Source organism: Salmo salar, chromosome ssa16, assembly GCF_905237065.1.
Source record: "Salmo salar chromosome ssa16, Ssal_v3.1, whole genome shotgun sequence".
Taxonomy (NCBI): Eukaryota; Metazoa; Chordata; class Actinopteri; order Salmoniformes; family Salmonidae; genus Salmo; species Salmo salar.
Genome location: NC_059457.1, coordinates 19,168,865 through 19,193,886, shown reverse-complemented (window position 1 = coordinate 19,193,886; position 25,022 = coordinate 19,168,865). Strand labels below are relative to the sequence as shown.

Sequence of the window (25,022 nt, the reverse complement as noted above, 5' to 3'; positions counted from 1 at the left end):
GCAGGGCATTTCCATCAAAAGGACCCATGAGCACCAACATGTGAAGTTCATAGGAGCATATCAAATTGGTAAATGAAGGCATGGATACATTTCCATCTTAATAATTTGGCATAAGTAAAGGCTTTGATTTCTGGATAAACAGATGGAAAAGGGGTCTTAGAAAACATCTACCAGAAAGTATTAAAAGCTTAGCTTCTGTAAGTTTAGGAAATAATGGCTTTGTGCCTTAATTCTGTTACCAAAAACCCACATATCTTTAAGATATTTTCTAATTTCTCTCCCTCATGAGGGAGGATGATGAAAGTTCACAGAAGTAACAAGTAATGGTAGACCTTCCAATTAGTTATAGTGATTTTACTGATACATTTTATTTATGAATTATTAAGTGATTTGAAACTCTTAATTGGTAACGGAATTACCAAAACATCAGTAACGGAATTACTGCAACTAAATTGGCTACAATGGGAAATCATAGTCACAAACCACAGTTAAGTCACCTGCTACTGTCCTCCCTTCCACTGGCATACTGTTATGTTCAGCTCATAACTGTTTTCTTTGTATTTCTGTTGTCTGCTGGTCAAACCAAGAGTGTTAAAAACAGTCTTGAGTCTGGACAACCCCTCTCTCTCCGCCCCTCTCTCACTCTCCAGTTAATGTCACCTCTCCCAGCTCTTACTGACAGCTACCAATGAGCCTCCACTTTCCATTTAATGAAACCAGCATCCTCACCCACTGACCACAGACCAACACCGGACATCCATGGATGTTGAAAAGTAGTTGGAATTTGCTCAGTCCACCCTGGCCTTGGCGTTAACGTTCACAGAGGGACTGGACTGGACCAAATCTGAACCTATCAAAGACTTGTGTTGTACAAGTTTGGATAGTACAGTGAGTAGAGCACAGTACAACAAAGTACAGTACTGAGTAAAGTACAGTGCAATACAGTAAAGAAAAGTATAGTACAGTATAGGGATGTGCATCTTTCCCTTTCAAGACGATTCGATACGTATCTAGATACATGGGCTCCGATACGATGCAGAAACGCTACGTTTTATTTCTAAACGATTAGGTGTGATTCGGATTGACTAGACAACGAAGCGATGCGATTTGATGCAATACGGTTGCATAAACACATTTTGTTTTCCATTTTAAATTAAAATCTGCTGTTGATGGAGCTCATGAGTTGGTCCTCTGAGCTGGGCCTCTCTCTCTGTGTGTGTGTGTGTGTGTGTGTGTGTGTGTGTGTGTGTGTGTGTGTGTGTGTGTGTGTGTGTGTGTGTGTGTGTGTGTAAATTAAGTATGTTTGTGGTGTATGTACTATGTATGTAGGCACCTAGTCTGAAATGACTAAGCATCTACCAACCCACTATCGGGGGCAATGTGGCCTATGTTATTTGTCTCCCACTTTGGTTCTGAAATTACCATCACCCACTAGTTAGCTTGTCATTTTACAGATTGTGTTTGAGCTAGTAATGTGAAACTTTACCCTGTATATCTAAAAATGACCATATACACTGATTGTTTAAAGGAAAACTACCAAAACTATTGCTGATGGTGAACCTGAGCAAGTACTGTACCCGTTCAGCAAGTAGCTCATAGCCAGATGAGTTGTGTCTCGGGTAGCTTACTTTTATTCCAGTAAAACACGATTTCCAACAGCTTATAGATGACAGTAACCTAGCAAATTACATAGGCTTTATTAGTTGGTTGACAACCAAATATCGCGCAAGCCAGAAGATCAGGAACAGGCCACCTATCTCGTGTTGGTCAGTGTACAAAGCTTTACACAGTGCGCGGTTTGACTAAGCTACTGATATTACCTAGGGTTGTTCGGCATGCAAAATTACTTGTAGATCAATTACTGTCAATACGGTTACATGCTTAGTTCAACACTGAAGGAGAGAACGCATCAGTTGTCACAAAATATTAGGTATTTTCGGGAAGGTAGATAGAAGTTAATTTGAGGAAAATATAAATGGATCTGCAATTCGTAACGTTTGAATCGATTTTCTGACCAATGCATGCTTCTTTTGGATCGGTTTGGGGTCCTTGGACCGATGCAGTCCTATCTTAAACATTTGAATCGGGGACCAATGCGTATCGGTGAATCGTTACGTCCCTAGTACAGTAGAGTACAGTATATTGTACTGAACTCTACCCTACTCTGCTGTTTTGTATTGTACTGCACTGTACTCTATTGTGCTTTGCTGTGCTGCGCTGTAATGTCCAAACTTGTGAAACATAATGAGAATGACATTCATATACAGAATTATATCATGGTTCCCTGATCTATACTACACAGAAATGCATACATTTCTGTGTAGTACAGATCAGGGAGCCATGATGTAATTCTGTTACCTTCATTCCGTTACCGGGTGTAAATCCACTTCACTTACTGTAGTTCAATAACCAAAATAGATTTTTTTCAAACTCAAGGTGCCATATCACAGCTGACACCTCATTCTTTCTGCAATATGCATCTTTGAATCTTAATTCGGAGCAGATATTTAAGAGTTTTTGGAAAACATGGTCACATAAAAAGCTGAGGGAGATTTTACCGTAATTCCATTACCAAAGTCTGTATCTCCACAGTTTTAAGTAGTCATTGTGTATAGAGTAGCGTAATTCCGTTACTGTGGAATTGCCCTGCATCATCACCGTAAGTTATGCCTGGGGGGCTTCCTGAGTCTCTATTCTTACTGTACTGTCTGTGTGTAACTGAAAAGTCCATCTATGGACAGGCTGAGTGTTCTCAGGGGAGACAGACAGAGCTTTACCCACTCTGTTTTTAGATACCGCAGCCCCAGCACAAATTACAGCTTAGCTCTCCCCCACATGACGTCTCACAACTAAGATTGAAGTCAGACTGTCAAAAGCCCAGAACAATGCAAGCTGCCTTCGCACAGTAGGACTTCTCTCGCAAGCAACCCTACTCTCTTGATCCTGTTTCGCCTTCATATGGATCGCGCTCCAACTTGTTCAATTACCGCTCGACTTGTTTTAGGGTTATTCCTTGTGTTTTGCTGATCGGCTCAAAGCATGAAGCACAAACACTTGAAGAGGTAGTCTCTCATGCTGTTGTAGCCTCTTTCAGCTAGAGAAAGTCTGTCTGTGTCTCTAGTAGAAACTGTGGTGGTAGAAAGTGAATGCATTCAACAGAATGCATGCTGTGGTCTGTGGTCTCCTATTTTTGCTCTGTGCTGTGGCATGTGGGGTTGTGCGCACTGCACACTGAGTGAACAACTACCTGTGTGTGTTTGCGTGCATTCATGCATACGTGCATGTATGTGTTTACGAGCCAATGTGTGGTTTTATGACTTTGTTCTCTTTTTCTTTAGGTCACTGCTCTATTTGGCTGCTGTGAGGGAGGCCAGTGCTGTTACTGGTGAGCATTGAGACTTCTCCACCCCAGAAAGACAGACGGACGGAGTTCCCCTGCCCAGTGCCCCTGTTCTACTTTTCATGGATGCCAGGCTGGCCCTGCTGCAGCTTGGGACTCTCCTGGTCCTCCTGTCCGCAGCACTGGAGTCGACTGCTAAGCTGACCACTGGCGAGGAGGTCTACACTAACACCTGGGCGGTCCACATAGAGGGGGGACCGCAGGAGGCTGACCGAATCGCCAGGAAACACGGCTTCATCAACCATGGCAATGTGAGTAGCACAGCAGTGCACCCTGTGGAACCCCTCTAGTCAGTCAGAGTGTATGATCTCTCTATGCCCTGCATCTGTGGTCAGTTGAAACTCTGTTCTATTTCAGAGACAGCCTGCTTTAATGTGCAACAAGATATACAGACAGGACAGCCTATAAGCCCTTGTGTTGAGAGTCAGAGTGCATGTCATGACTCTTCCATCCCTTGCTGAGTTTAGCTGTCAGCTAAAGCCTGCACTCCTCCTATGGGTTCTATACTGAACAAAAATATGAACGCAACATGTAAAGTGTTGGTCCCATATTTCACAAACTGAAATAAAAGATCCCCAAAATGTTCCATATGCACAAAAAGCTTATTTGTTTATATCCCTGTTCGTGAGCATTTTTCCTTTGCCAAGATAATCCATCTACCTGGCAGATGTGGCATATCAATAAGCTGATTAAACAGCATCATCATTACACAGGTGCACCTTGTGCTGGGGACAATAAAAGGCCACTCTAATATGTGCAGTTTTGTCAACCGCCTCACAACTGCAGAGCACGTGTAACCACGCTAACCCAGGACCTCCACATCTGGCTTCTTCACCTGCGGAACTGTCTGAAACCAACCACCTGGACAGCTCATGAAACTGAGGAGTATTTCTGTCTGTAATAAAGCCCTTTTGTGTGGAAAAACTCAATCTGATTCACCCATGGCTGAACTCGTGCCCAGTAATGTGAAATCCATAGATTAGGGCATAATGCATTTATTTCAATTGACTGATTTCCTTATATGAACTGTAACTCAGTAAAATCAGAAATTGTTGCATGTTGCATTTATATTTTTGTTCAGTATAGTTAATTTGGGCATTCCATACCATGTGTGTCAGGGTTTCTGTTAGGAAAATGTGGCCCCGGACATTTAACCAGCAGCATTTTAGGACCCATGTGCATTGGGTGCGTAACCTGATCAGGGTGCTCAGGGTGCTCAGAATGACAGAAATTACATTTTAGATTATGGTAATTCATATTAACAGAACATGCAAGTAGAGGATGCAATGATGCACAGTCCTTACCGTATTCTGATTTTGTGGATGTTAGAATAACTGTCCACATTTACTTTTCCTCAGCCAACAAGACAAGTAACAAAAAGCAAAATCACTATCCTATGTCAATATACTGTCCCCCATGGTAGAAAAGTTTACCTATTCTATTGGTCAGCTTGTCGAGAAGTGGCCTATTCCAAACAGACTCTGGGACAGTTGTGGGAAGATGGATCCCAAATTCATACAACCAGTAGACCTAGGCTACATTTTTTTTTTTAACGTTAAAAAGCAATGAGTCTGATGCAACAGATCAGAATGTTTAGCTTAAAATGTTGATAAACGATTATTTCTCCACATTATAAGTGCAGCAATGCCCACAAGGCATTAGGCTACCCGCAAATGTTCATTCCATAATGCAATTAGCGGGAAAACACTTTTGTCAAAAGGGCACTGCACATGCTAGCGGTTTCATGTGACAGATTAAATATCCGTTCGAAATTTTGAAATAGAGGAGATGTAATAGGCTACTTTGAAGTGAGGTAGGCCTAAGACATGCCTCATATGTGTTAAAATGTTCAGGTTTCAAACAATGAAGTATATGTTTTCAAAATGCAAAGCCTACTGCCTCTAGCTCATTACAAAGTAGTGTGTGACGTCCTGATGAAGCCTGCCTTCCGTTGCTGTTTGAGATGCTGCAGCATTAGCTCGTTGCTGTTTGAGATGCTGCAGCAGTAGCTCTCGTGCTGTCTGACAGATTTTCCGCTCAAAGGCTTTGTATCTGTATGCTGTAAGCGTGTGATAAATGAATATAGTGTAGCCTACACATGCGACAATTTAATTCAAATAAATTATGCAAATTAACTTATAGACCGATAAGCATGACCAGTCAAATGTATTTCCATCGACTAGTATTTACATTTATGAATAGGCTAAAAAGCATTTTCGCAATGGGATTGTTTCTTCTCCCGGACAATTGGACAGTTTTTTTTTTATTTATCGGCATTTCAAAACAAATCTATAGGCCAAAAGCCGGCTATTACCGACTAACGGAAACCCTGGTTCAGTCACTCCACAGGAGACTTCACTGTCTGCATCGAATACATGCGTAGGAGGCTCTGAACTACAGTACCAACCCTCCCTCCACCCTATCCCCCACAAAAAAAAGGATATTCAGAGCTGTTTTCAAATTGAATTCAGGCTTATCTTCTGCTTTCTTTATGTTGCTGTCCATGCAGCTTCTGTCTTGGGCTCCATCACAGATGCTTTTTCTCCTGTTTATAGAGTAGATCCTCAAAGTAGTAGGATGAGATGTGATATTTTTCATTTGTGAGATGCCTCTCGTTGTCAAACTCATCACCACTCAATTGTCTCTTTGGCTCTGATTGTTTACTTATCAAAGTACTGTAGTTTCTCGCTCTCAGCTGGCTTTGATTGGAGTTCTTTGGTTATTGATTTAATCTAGCAGGAACTGCTGTTGGGATGCTGTGAAAGGATTCTGCTGTAGAGAGAGAGAGGGAGAGGGGGAGGAGGCCATTAGAAAAATGTGCCTTAAATAACCTTTTATTCATGATTGGCTCTTGGAATGCAAGTCATTATTGGCTCTATTGAATAGGCCTTATTCTGCTTTGAGACTGCCAAGCAATCAAGCTCCACGCAGATTGACGCACATGTGCACGCCGCACACACAGTCACACACACAGTCTCACACATTCTTTCCCCCCAGAGGATAGTTTTATGTTTATACCTTCATCACTTGTTACGAACACTTCATGAAGGTACTTCTGCTAGACAGGAACAATGGAATAATAGTAAGTGGGTTCTTCTGTCTTTTCCCTCTCTACAGCCTTGTAGTATAGGCCCCACTACCACACCAGTATTCCCAGTTGACACCCCCAGTTTTGAGCCTAAAACACCTGTATGCCTCTGCCAGTAAAGCTCAGGGCAGACAGACTTATCCAATCAGAGATCCGGGGCTTGTAAGGACTGGCAGGGGTTGATTGTTATTTTGGAGGACATAAATCGGCCTGTCTTTTTTAACCTTGGTATCTGGCGTTGTCCTCTGGTGATGTGTCATGAGTTTAGTCTTTCTCTCGCTCTCTCTTTCTCTCTCCCTATCCTCCCCGTCTCGTCATCTCACTCTGTGCTCTCTTCCACTTTCACTCTTTCCTTATGCACACATATATTTAATCTCCCTCTGCTCTCTCTGTTTATTCTCTCAAAAGCTTCCCAAAGCTTTGTCCTTCTCTGCTCTTTCTCTCTTTCCCTCCCATCACTCCCTCCAGATGCTTAGGCGGACTCAGACTCGTCAGTCTAAAACCGATAGATCAATTTAATGGGGAAACATACGTCTGCGTTTTTTTCTGTCATTACTCACTCATGCTGAACGGTGGGTCTGGGAACAGAGGACTCCTTGAAGATGGGTCGGTTTGTCAGAGATGGATGTCTGATGCCATATGGTACAGAGTCCTGCTCACATCCCACAGACAGACAGTAGGCTACATAGTAAAGCCCTACTCTCATTAATCTCTATACTCTTCTCCCGTTCTCTCCTTTTCTCTTCTTTTCTCCAAATCAAATCAAATGTATTGGTCACATACACGTGTTTATCAGATGTTATTGCGGGTGTAGTGAAATGCTTGTGCTTCTAGCTCCGACAGTGCAGTAATATCTAACAAGTAATATAGTAATATCTAACAGTTTTACAACATATACCCAAAATACACGTAAATCTAAGTAAGAAATGGATTAAGAATATATATACATATATGTCAGAGTGGCATTGGGCTAAGATACTGTATTCTATACTATGCCACTGTATATACATATGAGATGGTTGACGCAATATTTACACACAATTAAAGAGACTAAGATACCGTAGAATAGTATAGAGTACAGTTTACACATATGAGATGAGTAGTGCAAGATATGGAGACATTAATGTGGCTAGTGTTTCAATTCCTTAAAGTGGCCAGTGATTCCTAATCTATGTCTATAGGCAGCAGCCTCTGATGTGCTGGAGATGGCTGTTTAGCAGTCAGTGGTGTAATATAAAATACAATACAGTATATAGATATGAAATGGGTCTTGCAATATGTAAACACAATTTAAAAGTGACTAAGATACCGTAGAATAGTATGGAGTGCAGTTTATACATGTGAGATGAGTAATGCTAGATACGGAATATTATTAAAGTGGCTAGTGATCCATTTCTAAAAGTGGCCAGTGATTCCTAATCTATGTCTATAGGCAGCAGCCTCTGATGTACTAATGATGGCTGTTTAGCAGTCTGATGGCCTTGAGATAGAAGCTGTTTTTCAGTCTCTCGGTCCCAGCTTTGATGCACCTGTACTGACCTCGCCTTCTGGATGATAGCGGGGTGAACAGGCAGTGGCTCGGGTGGTTGTTGTCCTTGATGATCTTTTTGGCCTTCCTGTGACATCGGGTGCTGTAGGTGTCCAGGAGGGCGGGAAGTTTGCCTCAGGTAATGCGTTGGGCAGACCGCACCACCCTCTGGAGAGCTTTGCGGTTGTGGGCTGTGCAGTTGCCGTACCAGGCGGTGATACAGCCCGACAGGATGCTCTCAATTGTGTATCTGTAAGAGTTTGTGAGCGTTTTAGGTGTTAAGCCAAATTTCTTTAGCCTCCTGAGGTTGAAGAGGCGCTGTTGCGCCAACTTTACCACACTGTCTGTGTGGGTGGACCATTTCAGTTTGTCAGTGACTTGTACGCTGAGGAACTTGAAGCTTTCCACCGTCTCCACTGCAGTCCCATCGATGTGGATAGGGGGGTGCTCCCTCTGCTGTTTCCTGAAGTCCACGATCATCTCCTTAGTTTTGTTGACGTTGAGTGAGAGGTTGTTTTCCTGGCACCACACTCCCAGAGCCCTCATCTCCTCCCTGTAGGCTCATTGTTGTTAATCAAGCCTACTACTGTTGTGTCGTCTGCAAACTTGATGATTGAGTTGGAGGCGTGCTTGGCCACACAGTCATGGGTGAACAGGGAGTACAGGAGGGGGCTGAGAACGCACCCTTGTGGGGCCCCAGTGTTGAGGATCAGCGAAGAGGTGTTGTTTCCTACCTTCACCACCTGGGGGCAACCTGTCAGGAAGTCTAGGACCCAGTTGCACAGGGCGGTGTTCAGACCCAGGGCCTCGAGCTTGATGATGAGCTTGGAGAGTACTATGGTGTTGAATGCTGAGCTATAGTCAATGAACAGCATTCTTACATAAGTATGCCTCTTGCCCAGATGTCCATCACTACAGACCCTGGTTCGATCCTGGGCTGTATCACAGAATAATGTCATAAATCAATGAATGCTTCAATCTAGTTGACATCGGTAAAGTTCTGTCATCTCTGCTTCTTTCATTTTACATTTACATTTTAGTCATTTAGCAGACGCTCTTATCCAGAGCGACTTACAGTAGTGAATGCATACATTTCATACATTTTTTTTCCGTTGCAAACACCATGCTCTACCAACTGAGCCACACGGTACCTTTCATGAAGCAAAGACGTTTAGGGATTGGGGGAATTATTATTATTATTATTATTATTATTATTATTTGTGTAGGTAGGGAGGCAGGAAGCTAGATACAAATAGAGTAGGGGAGAAGTTTAAAATGAAAGGATCCGGTTAGAAAGTAGAGAGAAGCGAGTGATCGGAACTGAGAGGAAAGAGGAGAGATTATGAAGGCAGGAGAGTGAGTGGGAGGATTTGGCGAGGGGAAAAAGAGTGGGAGAGAATGGATGAACAGTGGCTAAAGACTGAGATTGAGAGTGAGAGGAAGAGACAGAGGGGAGGATTGCTAAGCAACATTTAAACAGTTGTCTGAAATGAGATTATGGAGGCGTACATCCTTTGTCATTGTTTCATTTAGGCACCAGCCGCAAGAGAATAATGAGCCATATTTCAGACTTTTGTCTCTGAGTAGGTGATAGGAGGCAGCAGGGAGATAAACATAACTAATGCAGTCCTCCAATGTCTGGGCTACACAGTGGCTTTATTTGGGGAGATGGGTGGGTTAGATAAAGGATGTGTGGCCTGGGGATGGTTGAGTGAACAGGGGGAATGATGGCTTAGTCATCCTCACTTCCTTTCTCTCTGGTGGTGGATGTTCTCTAGGGCCAGCCACCAGGGACGTCACCGGAGGTTCATAACATTCGGGCCTCAGCCCTGAAAAACAATAAATAGCCTTTTCTAAAATTATTTCCTGCAATTCTACCTGACTGGAGACATTAAAATAAAATGTTTTAATACCACACAAATAACCAAAATGACAGGATACAGGATACTCGGGTCGCGAGCTTTGCAAAATACATTTTTAAATCTATATTATTCAATTATTGCACCCACACTGCTCTGCGGCCAACGAGCGTCTAGTTCTATTTCTGACGCAGGTCCTGCCTCTCCCATCTCCTCATTGGTTTATAGATGCAGATACCCACGTGCCATTGTAACAGTGTAGGTTCCGTCCCTCTCTTCGCCCCAACCTGGGCTCGAACCATGGACCCTTGGACACATCAACAACTGACACCCACGAAGCATCGTTACCCATCGCGCCACAAAAGCCGCGGCTCTTGCAACGCAAGGGGAAACCCTACTTCAAGTCTCAGAGCGAGTGAGGTCACTGATTGAAACGCTATTAGCGCGCACCACCGCTACCGTTACACCATCTCCTCATTGGTTATACCCACGTGGGTAACTGAAAGACGAAGGAGGTCAGTGGCCGGTAAGGTGCCAATCGCAATATAAAGTCAAGAGAAGGAAAAAGCCTAGAAGGAGAGATGACTAGAAACGATTCGGTTGACCGTTTTATGTGTGGATTAATTGTCGGAGTAGAGGACCTTGTGCATTTCAGGTAAAATAACAAATCAATGTTTATATCCCAGGACAAATTAGCTAGCAACAGCAAGCTAGCTAGCAAGCTAAATTGCCATAAATGTTTAATGCTTTTCGACCTGTCCCCAAATTAATGTAATTGGTTCAGAGTTTGTTTTGATATTTTAACCTGCGTGTCATGATTGCGTTTGGTGTGGGGGGATAAAATATATTTATGCACGATGGCTCACGCGCGCGCAACAGACACCCTGGTTCAAATCCAAGCTGTATCACAACCAGCCATGATTGAGAGTTCCATAGGGCGGCGCACAATTGGCCCAGCGTCTTCCAGGTTAGGCCGGTGTAGGCCGTCATTGTAAATAAGAATTTGTTCTTAACTGACTTGCCTAGTTAAATAAAAGGTTAAAAAAATACATTGACACACTGAAATCAATAAAACTAACAACCCATGTCCTAAATGCAACCAATAGCGTAGGCCAATGAAAAGAGTGGATACATAGATTTTAAGTCTACAATATGAGAAAATTATAGTCCACCAACTTTCCACCGGCACTCACTTATGCAAATAGTTTTTTTTCCCTCAATTGTGTTTTGAAATATTGCGAAAGACATTGTAGCTTTTGCCTGCTGTTCATTGACAGCCATATTAACAGCCACAACTCAACACTCAGCTGTTTGATATTTGCCACGGGCTGCTCAATTGCGGGATTCCGACTGTAGACCTATGCGCTTGTGCCAAAACACAATCCACAGCAATTTTTTTAAATAAGTTGATTTTAGTTATTTCTGTACAGACAGGAGTAATTACATTTGGCACATTTATTAAAATGTGTCTGCAGCACTTCCAGCACCCCTTCCATGGATTATGGTCAGTAACCCCATGTGGGTTTATTGCTTAGGTAGGCCAACTGTTACAATAATATATAAAATAATATATCAGCGAGTAACGTACAATTTTGCATTTGTATCAGTAGGCTAAGTGGCTAAAATGCATCAAAAAAGTATTGGAAAGATCTGGAAAACACCAGAGAAGCTCCTCGGGTAGGCTATAGGCACTCACTTCAATTTAGCTAGATCATCAGCACTCACTTCAACGTAGCTAACATTTCCCAGCCGAATTGTAACCAAATAGCCAAACAGAGATTCAGTGAAAACAGAAATCTGACATCGATTGATTTATCAAGATGAGTTCCCATGCTTGTCTAAAAGTAACGCAATGACGCTGTTCCAATGAAAACACTGCTGAAATGATCAGTTGACCACAAGGCAAGTGCTTTACATGTATTACAACCAGTGGTGTAGTGCTATTTTTGGGGGTAGCCTAACAGATAATTCTTCACGTTTTATGGGTGAAACGTCCATGCTGCATGCATGGAAACCATTTGATCCCAATCAGTTCCATTGGAATATGCATTTCGATCTTCTTGGATGAAGTAGGCTAAGTAGCTTAACTACTGTTTGATCAATTTCTTTAGCAGATGGAGTTAAACACAGCCACCTGTATTTTGTTTCAATCAAAGCATATTTCGCGTGCTGTTGATTTACTGTACACATACTTTTTTACATCTCTGCACAATCATCCTAAATTGTCATAAGAAAGTATGTTATGTTTTTGGTCTAACAGTAGCCTAACATGATCTATGCTATTATATTCAGTCGGTTATGTAGAATAGTAATTAATCATTAAGAGATCTTGAGACATCGCGCCATTCTGAGAAGTGGCGGAGTGCCCTCGCTTATAACGGTTGGATGACTTCAGGAGTTTCACGTAACCACAGCTCTACGAACTAAGCAGCGCATTCAGTTGACTACAATTGTTCCGCAGCAGCGCAAAAGATTCAGGGCTGACACAAAATAATTTGTGGTTAAAACCCAGAAAGCCAAGTCCAGGTGAAATCCCTGCCAGCCACACACACCGCTGGCAGAGGGTGTGTGTATTCAGGAAGTCATTAGATGTTTATCACTGAGGTGATATCATCACCATGTAACTGATTATTCCCTTCAGTGTTGTGCTAAATTCTTTATTGTTAGGACACATTCATTAATGTGTTTGTGTGTGGTCTGTTTAAATGTCATGCAGTGTTCCTTTTGCAGCCTGATCACGAGAAATATATTCTGGATGTTTGAAAAGGTCCTGAGAACGTCGATACATGCCTTCCTCAGCGCTCATAAAAAAAATAAAACAATTGCTGAGAACTCATGGTGCTCGGAGCCGAAGCGCGTTGCTCAGACCATGGCAGTTCACAATGTTTTAGCCAACCGTGAGGATACTGATGATACCTGATGGTAATAGCCTGTCGTTTTTAATTATTTGGTTTTAAGCCTTTCCCAAACCATAGCCTTCCCCAAACCATACCCTTAACCACTCGGAACTAATGCCTAAACTGTCAACCTTAGAGTTGTTTCTGTTTAATCCTGTAACCATGCAGAATTAACCCTGTAACCACACAGAATGAATGTGTCAAAAATAGACGTTCATCCATAATGCATTGAATTTCGAAGGGAAACTATGAGATCTTTTTGCAGCGTGAGCCAGTCAGGTTCATTGTTCTGTGAGAGGTGACTCAACTTGCTCAGTGAAGAGTGGCTTCAATGCTACTGTCTGTCTCTCTCACACACACACACACACACACACACACACTCTCGCATACTTTAACAATGTACCCACCCCTTTAGACAGACACGCAAACCCAGCACAGAAGAACATTATGGTGCTGCATTAAGAAGACACTGCCATTAGCACCTGACATTTGAGCTGTTTTCTAATCCCTGTGGATTGTCAGAGGAAGAAAAGGAGCACGTCTTCAATTCCTCTCAACAGCTAAGCTATAAAGACCGTCAGCTAAAAACAGAGAGTTTGAAAAAGTAATATTGAATTCATGCAGTCTTTCATGAGGTAGCCTATCTTGTGTAGCTTATTACGTCATCACTTTTTTTATTCCACCCTCAATCTCCATCATCTTTGTTTTTTCATCCATCCTCTCTGCCCTCCCACTTCCCACTGTTTCTAGTCTCTCTCTCCCCTCTCTCTCTCCCTCTCTTGTTGGTGTAAACTACATCTCCTCTCCTCCTTCTCATGGCCATAGATAGAGTAGACAAAAACCCAGGCGATTAGCCGCCTCCTGGCACCCTGTTCGCGCCACAGAGCACAGTGCTGCTCTGCCACCACAACCCCGTTGTTGCCATGGAGAAGGTTGCCAGCCAGCACGTTATTATCAGCAGATTGGGCCCAGTTTCATGTTTTATTAGTCGTATGTACAGGATACACATGGTATACACCGTCCAACGAAATGCTTACTTGCAGATTCCTTCTCGACAATGCAACAACAATAAGAAATAATAAAAGATAACAATACGAACATAAAGTAAATGGCTCAGTAGAATAGCATAAATCAAATCGTATTGGTCACATGCTTCGTATGCGTGTTATCACCATAACAGAATTTTGACTACGATACCAATACCAGGTTTAGTATCAAAATACTAGATACTGAAATAATACTCAATACCAAAACGATACTCGATACCGAAACGATACCATTAGCTAAAGTCACAGAATAACCACTGAGCTTTATTTTTTTTAAACATTGAACAATATGTTGATAACTGGTAAAACAACTACAATACCAAATAGGATAACTTCTAATCTATACTGAACAAAAATATGAAAGCAACATGTAAAGTGTTGGTCCCATGTTTCATGAGCTAAAATTAAAGGTCCCAGAAATGTTCCATACACACAAAAAGCCTATTTATCTAACATTTTGTGCACAAATTTGTTTATATCCCTGTTAGTTAGCATTTCTCCTTTTCCAAGATAATCCATCCACCTAACAGGTGTGGCATATCAAAGAAGCTGATTAAACAGAATGTTCATTACACAGGTGCACCTTGTGCTGGGGGACAAATCGGCCACTTTAAAATGTGCAGTTTTGTACCTATACACAATGGCACAAATGTCTCAAGTTTTGAGGGAGCGTAAAATTGGCATGCTGACTGCAGGAATGTCCACCAGAGTTGTTACCGAATAATTTAATGTTCATTTCTCTTCCATAAGCCGAGCTACGTCATTTTAGAGAATTTTGCAGAACGTCTTTACCGGCCTCACAAACGCAGACCACATGTAATCACGCCTGCTCAGGACCTCAAAATCCGGCTTCTTCAACTGTGGGATCATCTGAAGAGGGGGTGGGGGGGAATGCTGATGAGTGTTTATGTCTGTAATAAAGCTCTTTTGTGGGGAAAAACTCATTCTGATTGGCTGGGCCTGGCTCCCCAGTGGGTGGGCCTGGCTGCCAAATGGGTGGGCCTATGCCCTCCCAGGCCCACCCATGGCTACACCCCTGCCCAGTCATGTGAACTCCATAGATTAGGGCCTAATTTATTGATTTCAATTGACTGATTTCCTTATATGAACTGCAACTCAGTAAAATCTTTGAAATTGTTGCATGTTGCGTTTATATGTTTGTTCAAATCTAATTTTAGTGGTCACATACACGTGTTGCAGATGCTATTGCGGGTGTAGCGAAATGCTTGTGTTTCTCGCTCCAACAATGCAGTAATATCTAACAATTTCACAACAATATACACACATCTAAAGTAAAGGAATGAAATTAAGAATATATAAATATTTGGATGAGCAATGTCGGAGCTGCATTGACTAAAATACAGTATATACATATGAGATCAGGTCTTTTTCTGGTTGTATGTAATGTACATTCTAGGCTAAGAATTTAAAAACGCTCAAAAAAATGAAATACTGCAAAGTTGCTTAGGAGCTTGAAGCACGCCTGCCCTATCTGTCGGCGCCATCTTCTTTCAGTATATATTCAAGTTATTAAAAAAAAATAAAACTGCATATTAAATAACAGAAGAATATCTAAAATTGTCCATATCATCTAAACTGTTTTAAAATAACATTTGATGCATATTAGGGTTCATTTGCTCATCTTATGGCCATAATATTGGGTGAAATTATTAATTAGATTTATGATATATTATTCATTACAGCTAAATGGTTTAATGTATTAAATTAATAGTTCGGTTCCAAAACGACATAAAAAGCAAATTTCTGCAGCATCCACACTGAGTGTAGAAAACATAAGGCACACTTGCTCTTTCCATGAGACACTGACCAGGTGAAAGCTATGATCCCTTATTGATGTCACTTGTTAAATCCACTTAAAATAAGTTGGTAGAGCGTGTGGCTCAGTTGGTAAAGCATGGTGTTTGCAACGCCAGGGTTGTGGGTTCAATTCCCACGGGGGACCAGTACGGAGAAAAATAAATAAATAAATGTAAAATGTAAGTCGCTCTGGATAAGAGCATCTGCTAAATGACTAAAATGTAAATGTAAGTTAAAGAAGGATTTTTAAGCCTTGAGACAATTGAGACATGGATTGTGTGTGTGCCATTCAGAGGGTGAATGCGCAAGACAAAATATTTAAGTTGAACGAAGTATGGTAGTAGGTGCCAGGCGCACCAGTTTGTGTCAAAAACTGCAACGCTGCTGGGTTTTTCATGCTCAGTTTCCCGTATGTATCAAGAATGGTCCACCACCCAAATGATATCCAGCCAACTTTACACTACTGGAGGAAGCATTGCAGTCAACATGGGCCACCATCCCTGTGGAACACTTTCGGGGGGGTTCAACTTAATATTATGAAGGTGTTTTGTACACTCAGTGTATATTATCCATGTCCTCGTTCAACCATGACTCTGAGAAACAGAATATTACAGTTTTTTAGGTCCTGTTGATAGAATAGTCTCGAATGGAGCTCATCCAGTTTGTTCTCCAGTGACTGGACGTTCACCAATAAAACATAATTAGCATTTTAGCATAAGTATAATACAGCAAAGCACAATTTATGGTCCAATATTAACACGTGTTTTGGGGAGCAAGTATTTCAATTGTGCAGTATTTAGCAATAATATTAAGAGTCCGGTAGTAGCAGTTGTGATGTGTATGGGCGTGAGTGCCTAAGGTGCGGAGAGTCATTGCAGGTGGTCAGTCCAGTTCAAGTGTTCAGCAGCCTGATGGCTTGTCGATAGAAACTGTCTCCGAGCCTGTTGATATCAGACCTCATGCTCCAATATAGTCTGCCCATGAGGGAGGAGGTCTGTTTTGTTGCAGCTCCCTTCCAGTACACACCTTGCCTCTGCCTTTGTGATGGGAACAATGAGTCTCTGTAGATCCCAGGCCATGTGGCAGATTGGAACACGTCCAATTCCTTCCTGCTAGTGTTGTTCACTCACACCTCTCGTCTTACTTTTATCTTCTTCCCTCCATTCTCTATACCTCCTACTGTTTTATACTTTTCTCCTTAGGTAATTTTGAATGACAGTAATTGTCCAGCCAAATAACAGCATTGATTAATTTTTTTTGTAGTTTTTCTCCTCTCCTTTGCTCCTGACTACATGTGCTGCCATAGAAATGGAATGTCAATGATTGCATAATGTGTGGACTAGCGGCCAATTGCAAGTGTACCCATAGGTTTGTTAGGTGATGCTAAGAAACAAATACATTTTCACTAAATGTCAATAATGTGGTTGTCAAAATACATCATAAATCACATGAATATGGCAGTTGTTACCTATGTCTAAAAATCTAAATACTGTACGATAGGATATTTACGCAATATGATCCCAAATATAAAGCAAGTGCCGTGTTAAGAACGTTCAAATCTGTGGTACAGACCTTTTGTGAAACCAGCAAAATCGGTGTGTTTATATTTGCTCTTACTCAACCTACCAGAGTAAGATCAATATGACATTGTATTGCTAAGAAGTATTGGAATGTCCTGAGGGTCATCGGACGTCCTTGGACTGAAATATAAGGTCAAACGTTTTTCTTTCAGCTATGTCATTTATGTTTTCAGAGACACAAAAAAACATAGCAAGTTACAAAGTAGAGCTTCGTAGCTTCATTTTGATGTATGTGTTGTTGGGGATTGATCCAAATTCACATTTCACCACCCCCATTTCCATGACAGTGCTAGCTTGCTAGTGTGTGGGACTGCCTGACGCCGTTCACCAAGGCAACGCGTCGGGCGAGAGGCAGTGCTGCGCGACATTGGCTCTATTGTGCAACCTTCGAATTTTGTGATTGCTGGTTTTATTTTTTCAAATGAAACTACCAAAATTCAATGGCTACAGCCCTACAATCGATAAAAACATTGAGTAGCTAACATAGCTAGGGCTGTGGCAGTCATGAAATTTCGTCAGCCGGTGATTGTCAAGCAAATAACTGTCAATCTCACGGTAATTGACCGTTAATTAACAAACACATTTAGCATCTCCTGGCTTCCTACAAGCCAGTGATGCAGACCTTTGGAACATTTTTAAAAGTCTAATAAATCCATGCAATATAGCCTACACCTTTACAATAAATCCATTATTTATTTTAGACAGGTCTAAAGAAGCATGATATGAAGAAAATGTAGTCTATTTCAGAAGAACAGAATAGCATACTCTGAGTTGTCCTTATGTTAGGTCCTGGTGTGGCTATGCCAAATGGCTGTGGGCTACACTAGTTCATTTAGCAGACAAGATTTGCTTAGAATTTTCTCCAAATTATTTGAGAGTGCACACATGCGGGTTAACAAAATAGGTACTCCTATATGCTTAATTTAGTTATTAATGTAACTTTTAGTTGTTCTAAAAACGTTTGTTTAGATTTTTATACATTTTACGGCTGTATGATGCGACTCTAATGATGATTCGAATAAAAGGCATGAGCTTTGCTTAGTTTTTTGCGCAGGCTGGACATTCTTCATTAGTCTCTCATTCACAATTTGACAAGCACTTGATAATACTTCGAGTTTCACGGCGGCCTCGCCTTTGTGGTTGTAATGCACCCTAAAAAGATCCATGCCTTTGTTGTGCCCTTCTCCCTGAGTGCTGCTCGCGCTCATCACATGATTGGGTCTTTATCACAGGCTACAAGTGAAGACAGACACATTGGGGACCCAACTGCACGCACATCCTTAACCGATTCCGAGGCACATATTGAAGATATTGGAGGAAATGTCCACATTTACTTTTCGTCAGCCTAACGAACAGCAAAAGCGCTAGCATATGTCAATCTACTATCCCACATAGTGCAAAAGTCGACCTATTCTGTGCGAGAAATAAATATTCCAAATATAGTCTGGGACAGTTGTGGGATACAATAGATCCCAAATTGATACAACCACTAACAAACATTTTTAAGCAACGAGTCTGACAGAACAGTTTAGCTTAAAATGTTGAAAACTATTAGGCTATTTCTTCACATTATACGCACAGTAATGCGCACATGGCAGTAGGCTATAAGCTGGAATGTTCCGTTAGCGGGAAAACACCATTAGCAAAAGTGACCACAAATGCTTTTATTCTAAAGGTGTAACGGTTCTGTAACCACAGACGCTGGGAGACAGGAAGCAAGTACAGGTGAGGATTTAAAAACAAATAGACATGAAACTGCACAAGAACAGCGTCTGGACAAGAGCAACAAAGCAGCATCAATGCAGACACGGGAATGAAACTGAGGAAGTGACAGATATAGGGGAGGCAATCAATGACGTGATGGGGTCCAGGTGAGTCCGATGAGGCGCTTGTGCGAGTAACGATGGTGACAGGTGTGCGTAATGATGAGCAGCCTGGTGACCTCGAGCGCCAGAGAGGCGGAGCTGGAGCAGACGTGACAGTACACCCCGGGGCACCTGGCATCCTACCTGGGCGAGGCAGCCAAGGCACGGGGGCCTGCTGAGGCAGCCGAGGCGCGGGGGCCTGCTGAGGCAGCCGAGGCATCCCCGGTTGCAGCGGCACCCGACCCGACGTCACCAACAACAAAAAAACTCCCTGATGCTTCCAATTGTGGTGTCTGCATTCTGGAAAGGTTCCGTAACCACAGACGCTGGGAGATGGGAAGCAAGTACAGGGTGAGGATTTAATAATAAATAGACATGAAACTAAACAAGAACAGGGTCTGGACAAGAGAAATAAAACAACATCAATGCAGACACGGGAAGGAAACTGAGGAAGTGACAGATATGGGGGAGGCAATCAATGACGTGATGGAATCCAGGTGAGTCCAATGATGCGCTCGTGCGCGTAACGATGGTGACAGGTGTGCATAATGATGAGCAGCCTGGTGACCTCGAGCACCAGAGAGGGGGAGCGGGAGCATTTTTTGGGTGAAAATTATCTTCCTTAAACTTAAAAATCACGCGCTGCTTATGTATGCCAGTTAGGCTCTAAACCCCGTGTAAAGCGGATTAATATGCTTATGTTTTATACGTTATTTTTGTATGGTTTTTTTCATATGTTTTTTGGCCACTTTAGTTGTGGTACAAACCTTAACAAAACATAGGCCTATGGGCTAGACTGCATGAGGTGTGCGACTTTGATTAAAAGAATTCACCAAAAAAAGGCTGTTTCTTATGCTGGGTATCATTCACAAGTGATAATATATAATTCACAAGTGATAGGCTAATCCTCCTGTTGTAAAGAGAAGCAATGTGCTTAATATTAGGAAAGTTGCGAAATAAATATAGTAGACCTAGCCGATAGAAAGCTGATGAGTCCATCAATCTGTTTTCTCACGCAATTGAATAGCCTATAGAAATGCCCTAATCATAGATGGGGCTATCTTTCTGTTCAGCTGTCTCTTCTGAGCCTTATCGTTTGCTGGAAACAGTGCAGTTTATCCTCCCATCACTAGACTTATCTCATCAACACCAAAAATAACAATGTAACCCAACTCAGGTGAAGGCCTACCTTAGTAAGCAATGTTATTAGACTAGTGTAGGCTTCTGTGTTACAGTTCAGACTTGGTGAGAAGTGTGTGTCTGTTAAGGTGCTTAGAGACGGTCCGCGGTTAAGGTCTGACTTCAATGGGAGTAGTGCGGCAAAACGCAAGCACTTTTGCAATCGTTGCGGTTCGTGATGCTCGCTCCCGTGAACGGCGCCGCTGGCTCAGCACTCAAGCCGCTAAAAAATGTAAATGGATGAAATCTTGAGCGGCCGCCACGCATGGTTGACGAATGAGCAGAGTTCATCTTGTCAAACAAGGTTTTAATGACGGTGAGCTGGCAACAACCTGGACCGCTGGTCTCTTGACACAGTGGAAGATTTTTTTGCGGTTGAATTGCCATTTAACGCAGCCGGTCTGTAAGCACCTTTTAGGCTGTGTGTGTCTGTATGTGGGGATGCTGTGTAAGTTATTTAAAAAAAAATATTACCTTTTATTTAACTAGGCAAGTCAGTTAAGAACAAATTCTTATTTTCAATGACAGCCTAGGAACAGTGGGTTAACTGCTTTGTTCAGGGGTAGAACGACAGATTTTTTACTGTCAGCCCAGGGATTCGATCATGCAACCTTTCGGTTACTAGTCCAACGCTCTAACCACTAGGCTACCTGCCGCCCCGGCTTTGTGTGTGTTTACATGCGAATGGGTAGTGCCTAACTCTTCAGTGACCAATGAATGGTAATAACATGCTGTATTTATATATTATATACAGAGATATTAGCATATTAAGTATCTAATTTGCGTAAAGTAGTAGGAAAAGTTGTATTCTAATTATATAAATTATTACAAGCTCTGTTTGCATCAAGATTTAAAAAAATAATATGACCACCCTACAATTATTGGGCTTAAATGACTGTAATGGTGTATTCCATACTGCCTAATTTGCAAATGAAGTGCCTAATTTGCATAATATTGCTTTCATTTGAATCATGTGTTCTACATCAGCCTTGAAAATGTCATAACAATATGATCACCCTATCTTGAGATATTGGACAAAAAGTGTTGAATTTAAGAATCGAGACTGGTGATTTGGTGCCTTATTGACAAGGTCCCCGACCTTTTCCGTCACTTGTAAACAAGATCTCAGCAATAGTAAGTCCTATCCTCATGAAAACTGGCATGTGTTCCTGAGATGCTGCTCTATAACATGGAATACAAAGTATAACACCAGTATCAATGTTTCATTTTGATCCCTAACACCCTAACATAGGTGCAAAGCAGGAAATGTTCCCATCAGACATATTAGGTGCTGTGAATTGTTCATTAAACTGAACTGACTTTACAAAAAATACATTCCATTGCATGAGCTACGTCACTCATCATTTGAATTAACATTGTACATGACCATGTAAATTGCATCACAATACCAGGCAGACATTGCGAGTGTACTCTTGAGTTTACCAGTCAAATTGCCAGGTTTAGAGGTTCCAAGAATGTTCTATTCAGTCTATTTCCATGTGTGCTGCTGCTGCTGCATTCTGGGTGGCGTTGCCTAGGCAACGGAAGACTCCTTTGCTAATTTATTTCCATTGTTGTCCTTGTTCAAATATGTTACACATTTACAGCTAACCCTCATGAAAAAATACTATACTATGGTCTAAATAAATGTATATACTGTAGTATTCATTGTAGTGTTTTTTCAGACTTTACTTTAGTATTCACTGTAGTGTTTTTGCAGACATGACTGAAGTATACTTTAGTATTTCCTAGTGTTTTTGCAGACATGACTGTAGTATATTGTTGTAAAACCTGCAGACTAGGGTAAGCTAAATTGGCTAACCAGACTATGCCTACCGTTTAATGAGTGAAACACCTGAACCAGAACATAAGACAGAGGTTCGTGAAAGGCCACTCATTAGCCCAAAGGGAAACGTTACAGAAGCAGATATAAAGAACAAGCAAAGTATATTAAGGTTAGAGGATTAGGTTTGCTCGTTTGACACAGATGACACATTAACAAGAGTACACCAAAATGAGTTTGATCTTATACTTCCACTAGATAGCTTCTGAAATACAACAGTGATTTCACAGATTCAGCTGACCAAGTTCACAAGATGACCAAAAGCATTGACAAACAATAATGTACTTCTGAAATGGCCACTGCATTCACATAAACAATAGATATTTTAGAAATACAAATTAATTTACTTAAAGACAGTCACCTTATTGGAGGGCACTGCCAATAAACTGCCTGGACCTCAAACCAGCAAAACCTCTCCAAACAACCCAACTGAAAAAAATGACATTATTGCAGTAGCTTTACATAAACTTGTGGGCCGGCTAAGGAGTATTGGTGTCTCTGAAGGTCTTTGGCCTGATTTTCTAACTACCTCTCTCAAAGAGCGCAGTGTATAAAGTCAACATCTGCTGTCTCAGCCACTGCCTGTCACCAAGGGAGTACCCCAAGGGTCGATCCTAGGCCCCACGCTCTTCTCAATTTACATCAACAAGATAGCTCAGGAAGTAGGAAGCTCTCTCATCCATTTATATGCAGATGATAGTCCTATACTCAGCTGGCCACTCCCCGGATTTTGTGTTAAACACTCTACAACAAAGCTTTCTTAGTCTCCAACAAGCTTTCTCTGCCCTTAACCTTGTTCTGAACACCTCCAAAACAAAGGTCATGTGGTTTGGTAAGAAGAATGCCCCTCTCCCCACCGGTGTGATTACTACCTCTGAGGGTTTAGGACTTGATGTAGTCACCTCATACAAGTACTTGGGAGTATGGCTAGATGGTACACTGTCCTTCTCTCAGTACATATCAAAACTGCAGGCTAAGGTTAAATCTAGACTTGCTTTCCTCTATCGTAATCGCTCCTCTTTCACCCCACCTGCCAAACTAACCCTGATTCAGATGTCTCCGTAATCTAGCATGGGTAGGATGGTCATAATTTATAGATTGTCAGGTAAGGGTGTTCTCGAGCGGCTAGATGTTCTTTACCATTCGGCCATCAGATTAGCCACCAATGCTCCTTATCGGACACATCACTGCACTTTATACTCCTCTGTGAACAGGTCATCTCTGTATACCCGTCGCAAGACCCACTGGTTGATGCTTATTTATAAAACCATCTTAGGCCTCACTCCCCCCTATCTGAGATACCTACTGCAGCCATCATCCTCCACATACAACACCTGTTCTGCCAGTCACATTCTGTTAAAGGTCCCCAAAGCACACACATCCCTGGGTCGCTCCTCTTTTCAGTTCGCTACAACTAGTGACTGGAACGAACTGCAGCAAACACTGAAACTGGACAGTTTTATCTCAATCTCTTCATTCAAAGACTCAATCATGGACACACTTACTGACAGTTGTGGCTGCTTTGCGTGATGTATTGTTGTCTCTACCTTCTTGCCCTTTGTGCTGTTGTCTGTGCCCAAAAATGTTTGTACCATGTTTGTTTTTTGTTTTTTTAATCACAGCCCCTGTCCAGCAGGAGGCCTTGGTACAAACATTTTTGGGCACAGACAACAGCACAAAGGGCAAGAAGGTGGAGACAACAATACATCATGCAAAGCAGCCACAACTGTCAGTAAGAGTGTCCATGATTGAGTCTTTGAATGAAGAGATTGAGATAAAACTGTCCAGTTTGAGTGTTTGTTGCAGCTCTACAACCAGCACTGCATCTGTAATTAATGAGGAGAAAAGTGTATCGATAGGCTTGCGTTGTTATTATTAGTATCTTGGGTCATTTTTAATATCGAGGAATATTTCACTTTCTCTGTTCATAGGAGTAACAACATGAATCCTGTATGACTCGAGTTTGGCCATCAGCTGGAAGACGGTGACCCTTTTTGGTCAGTGGAGGAAAGGGAGAGCAGATTGACGTTGAGACAGACCCTCAGTCTGCTGCTGTCTCCCTCCGCTGAGACTGACCATCAGATGCAGGCACCATCAGCACAGTAAAATAAAAAGCAAATGATTTAAACGTATGCTCATTCAGCTGTGCCTCAAGTAATACAGCAACTGATCTATTGTGATCATATAACCTACCATAGTGTGATTATATAGCCTACCTCAAATTTTGAAATGTAATTTAAAAATGGTCTGAACAACAATGCATTGGTAGGGCAATTCAAGCAAATCCAATATGCAGTGATAATGTATTGGGCTTATAGTCTACTGCACAAACCTAATTTCTACAGTAGTGTTTTTAATAGGTTCATGACATCAAAATAGTTGTGCCATAAAGAACCCCAATGAGAATATGAAAAGTTAAAATCAAAAAGGTAAATTAAACAGGAGTTGTTCAATTTGATAAACTCTTTGGTTAGTGTCAGTTGATCTCAAAAAGTATTTGTATAGTTAGACAACCTTACATTTAAAAATATGAAATGATACCTCTTCTATCAAAAACCGGAAGCACTCATTTTTCATGAATCACTTCAATTTGAATGAACTTCCTGAATTGATATGTGTATTGAACACAACCCTGGTCTGAATGCAGTACTTAAACAACATATGTGTACAGATGGGTGAGGTTACCGTTCTATCAGCCAGAAACAACCACTCTCTGCAAAGCACCGTTTTCTTGCTGTGCTCACTTGGCTAGCAGTTTCTCATTCTTGGTTTCCTCTTTATTGCATTGCTCGAAAGTGGAATTGGGCAAACTCTGTCCAAATGTAGAGGGGAACGAAAAGCCCCCCATCTTTTAGGGAGTTAATTTTTAGATCTGAATGATAAAAAAAATAAATAAAAATCATAGAGGCAGGAAGAGGT

At 41.7% G+C, this 25,022-nt stretch overlaps 1 protein-coding gene across 3 annotated transcripts in view; it reads left to right on the top strand.

Moving 5' to 3' along the window:
- The window catches only part of LOC106573344 (furin), a 167,891-nt gene that overhangs the window by 28,267 nt on the left and 114,602 nt on the right, over positions 1 to 25,022 (top strand). For 2 of the 3 annotated variants that reach the window (XM_014148313.2, XM_014148311.2), the window contains exon 2: positions 3,339 to 3,651. In XM_014148313.2, the coding sequence (XP_014003788.1) occupies positions 3,463 to 3,651 (189 nt within the window). In that variant the 5' untranslated portion in view covers positions 3,339 to 3,462. Of the gene's footprint in view, positions 1 to 2,695; positions 3,063 to 3,338; positions 3,652 to 25,022 lie in introns of those variants that run through there. The other variant, XM_014148315.2, reaches the window with a different exon arrangement.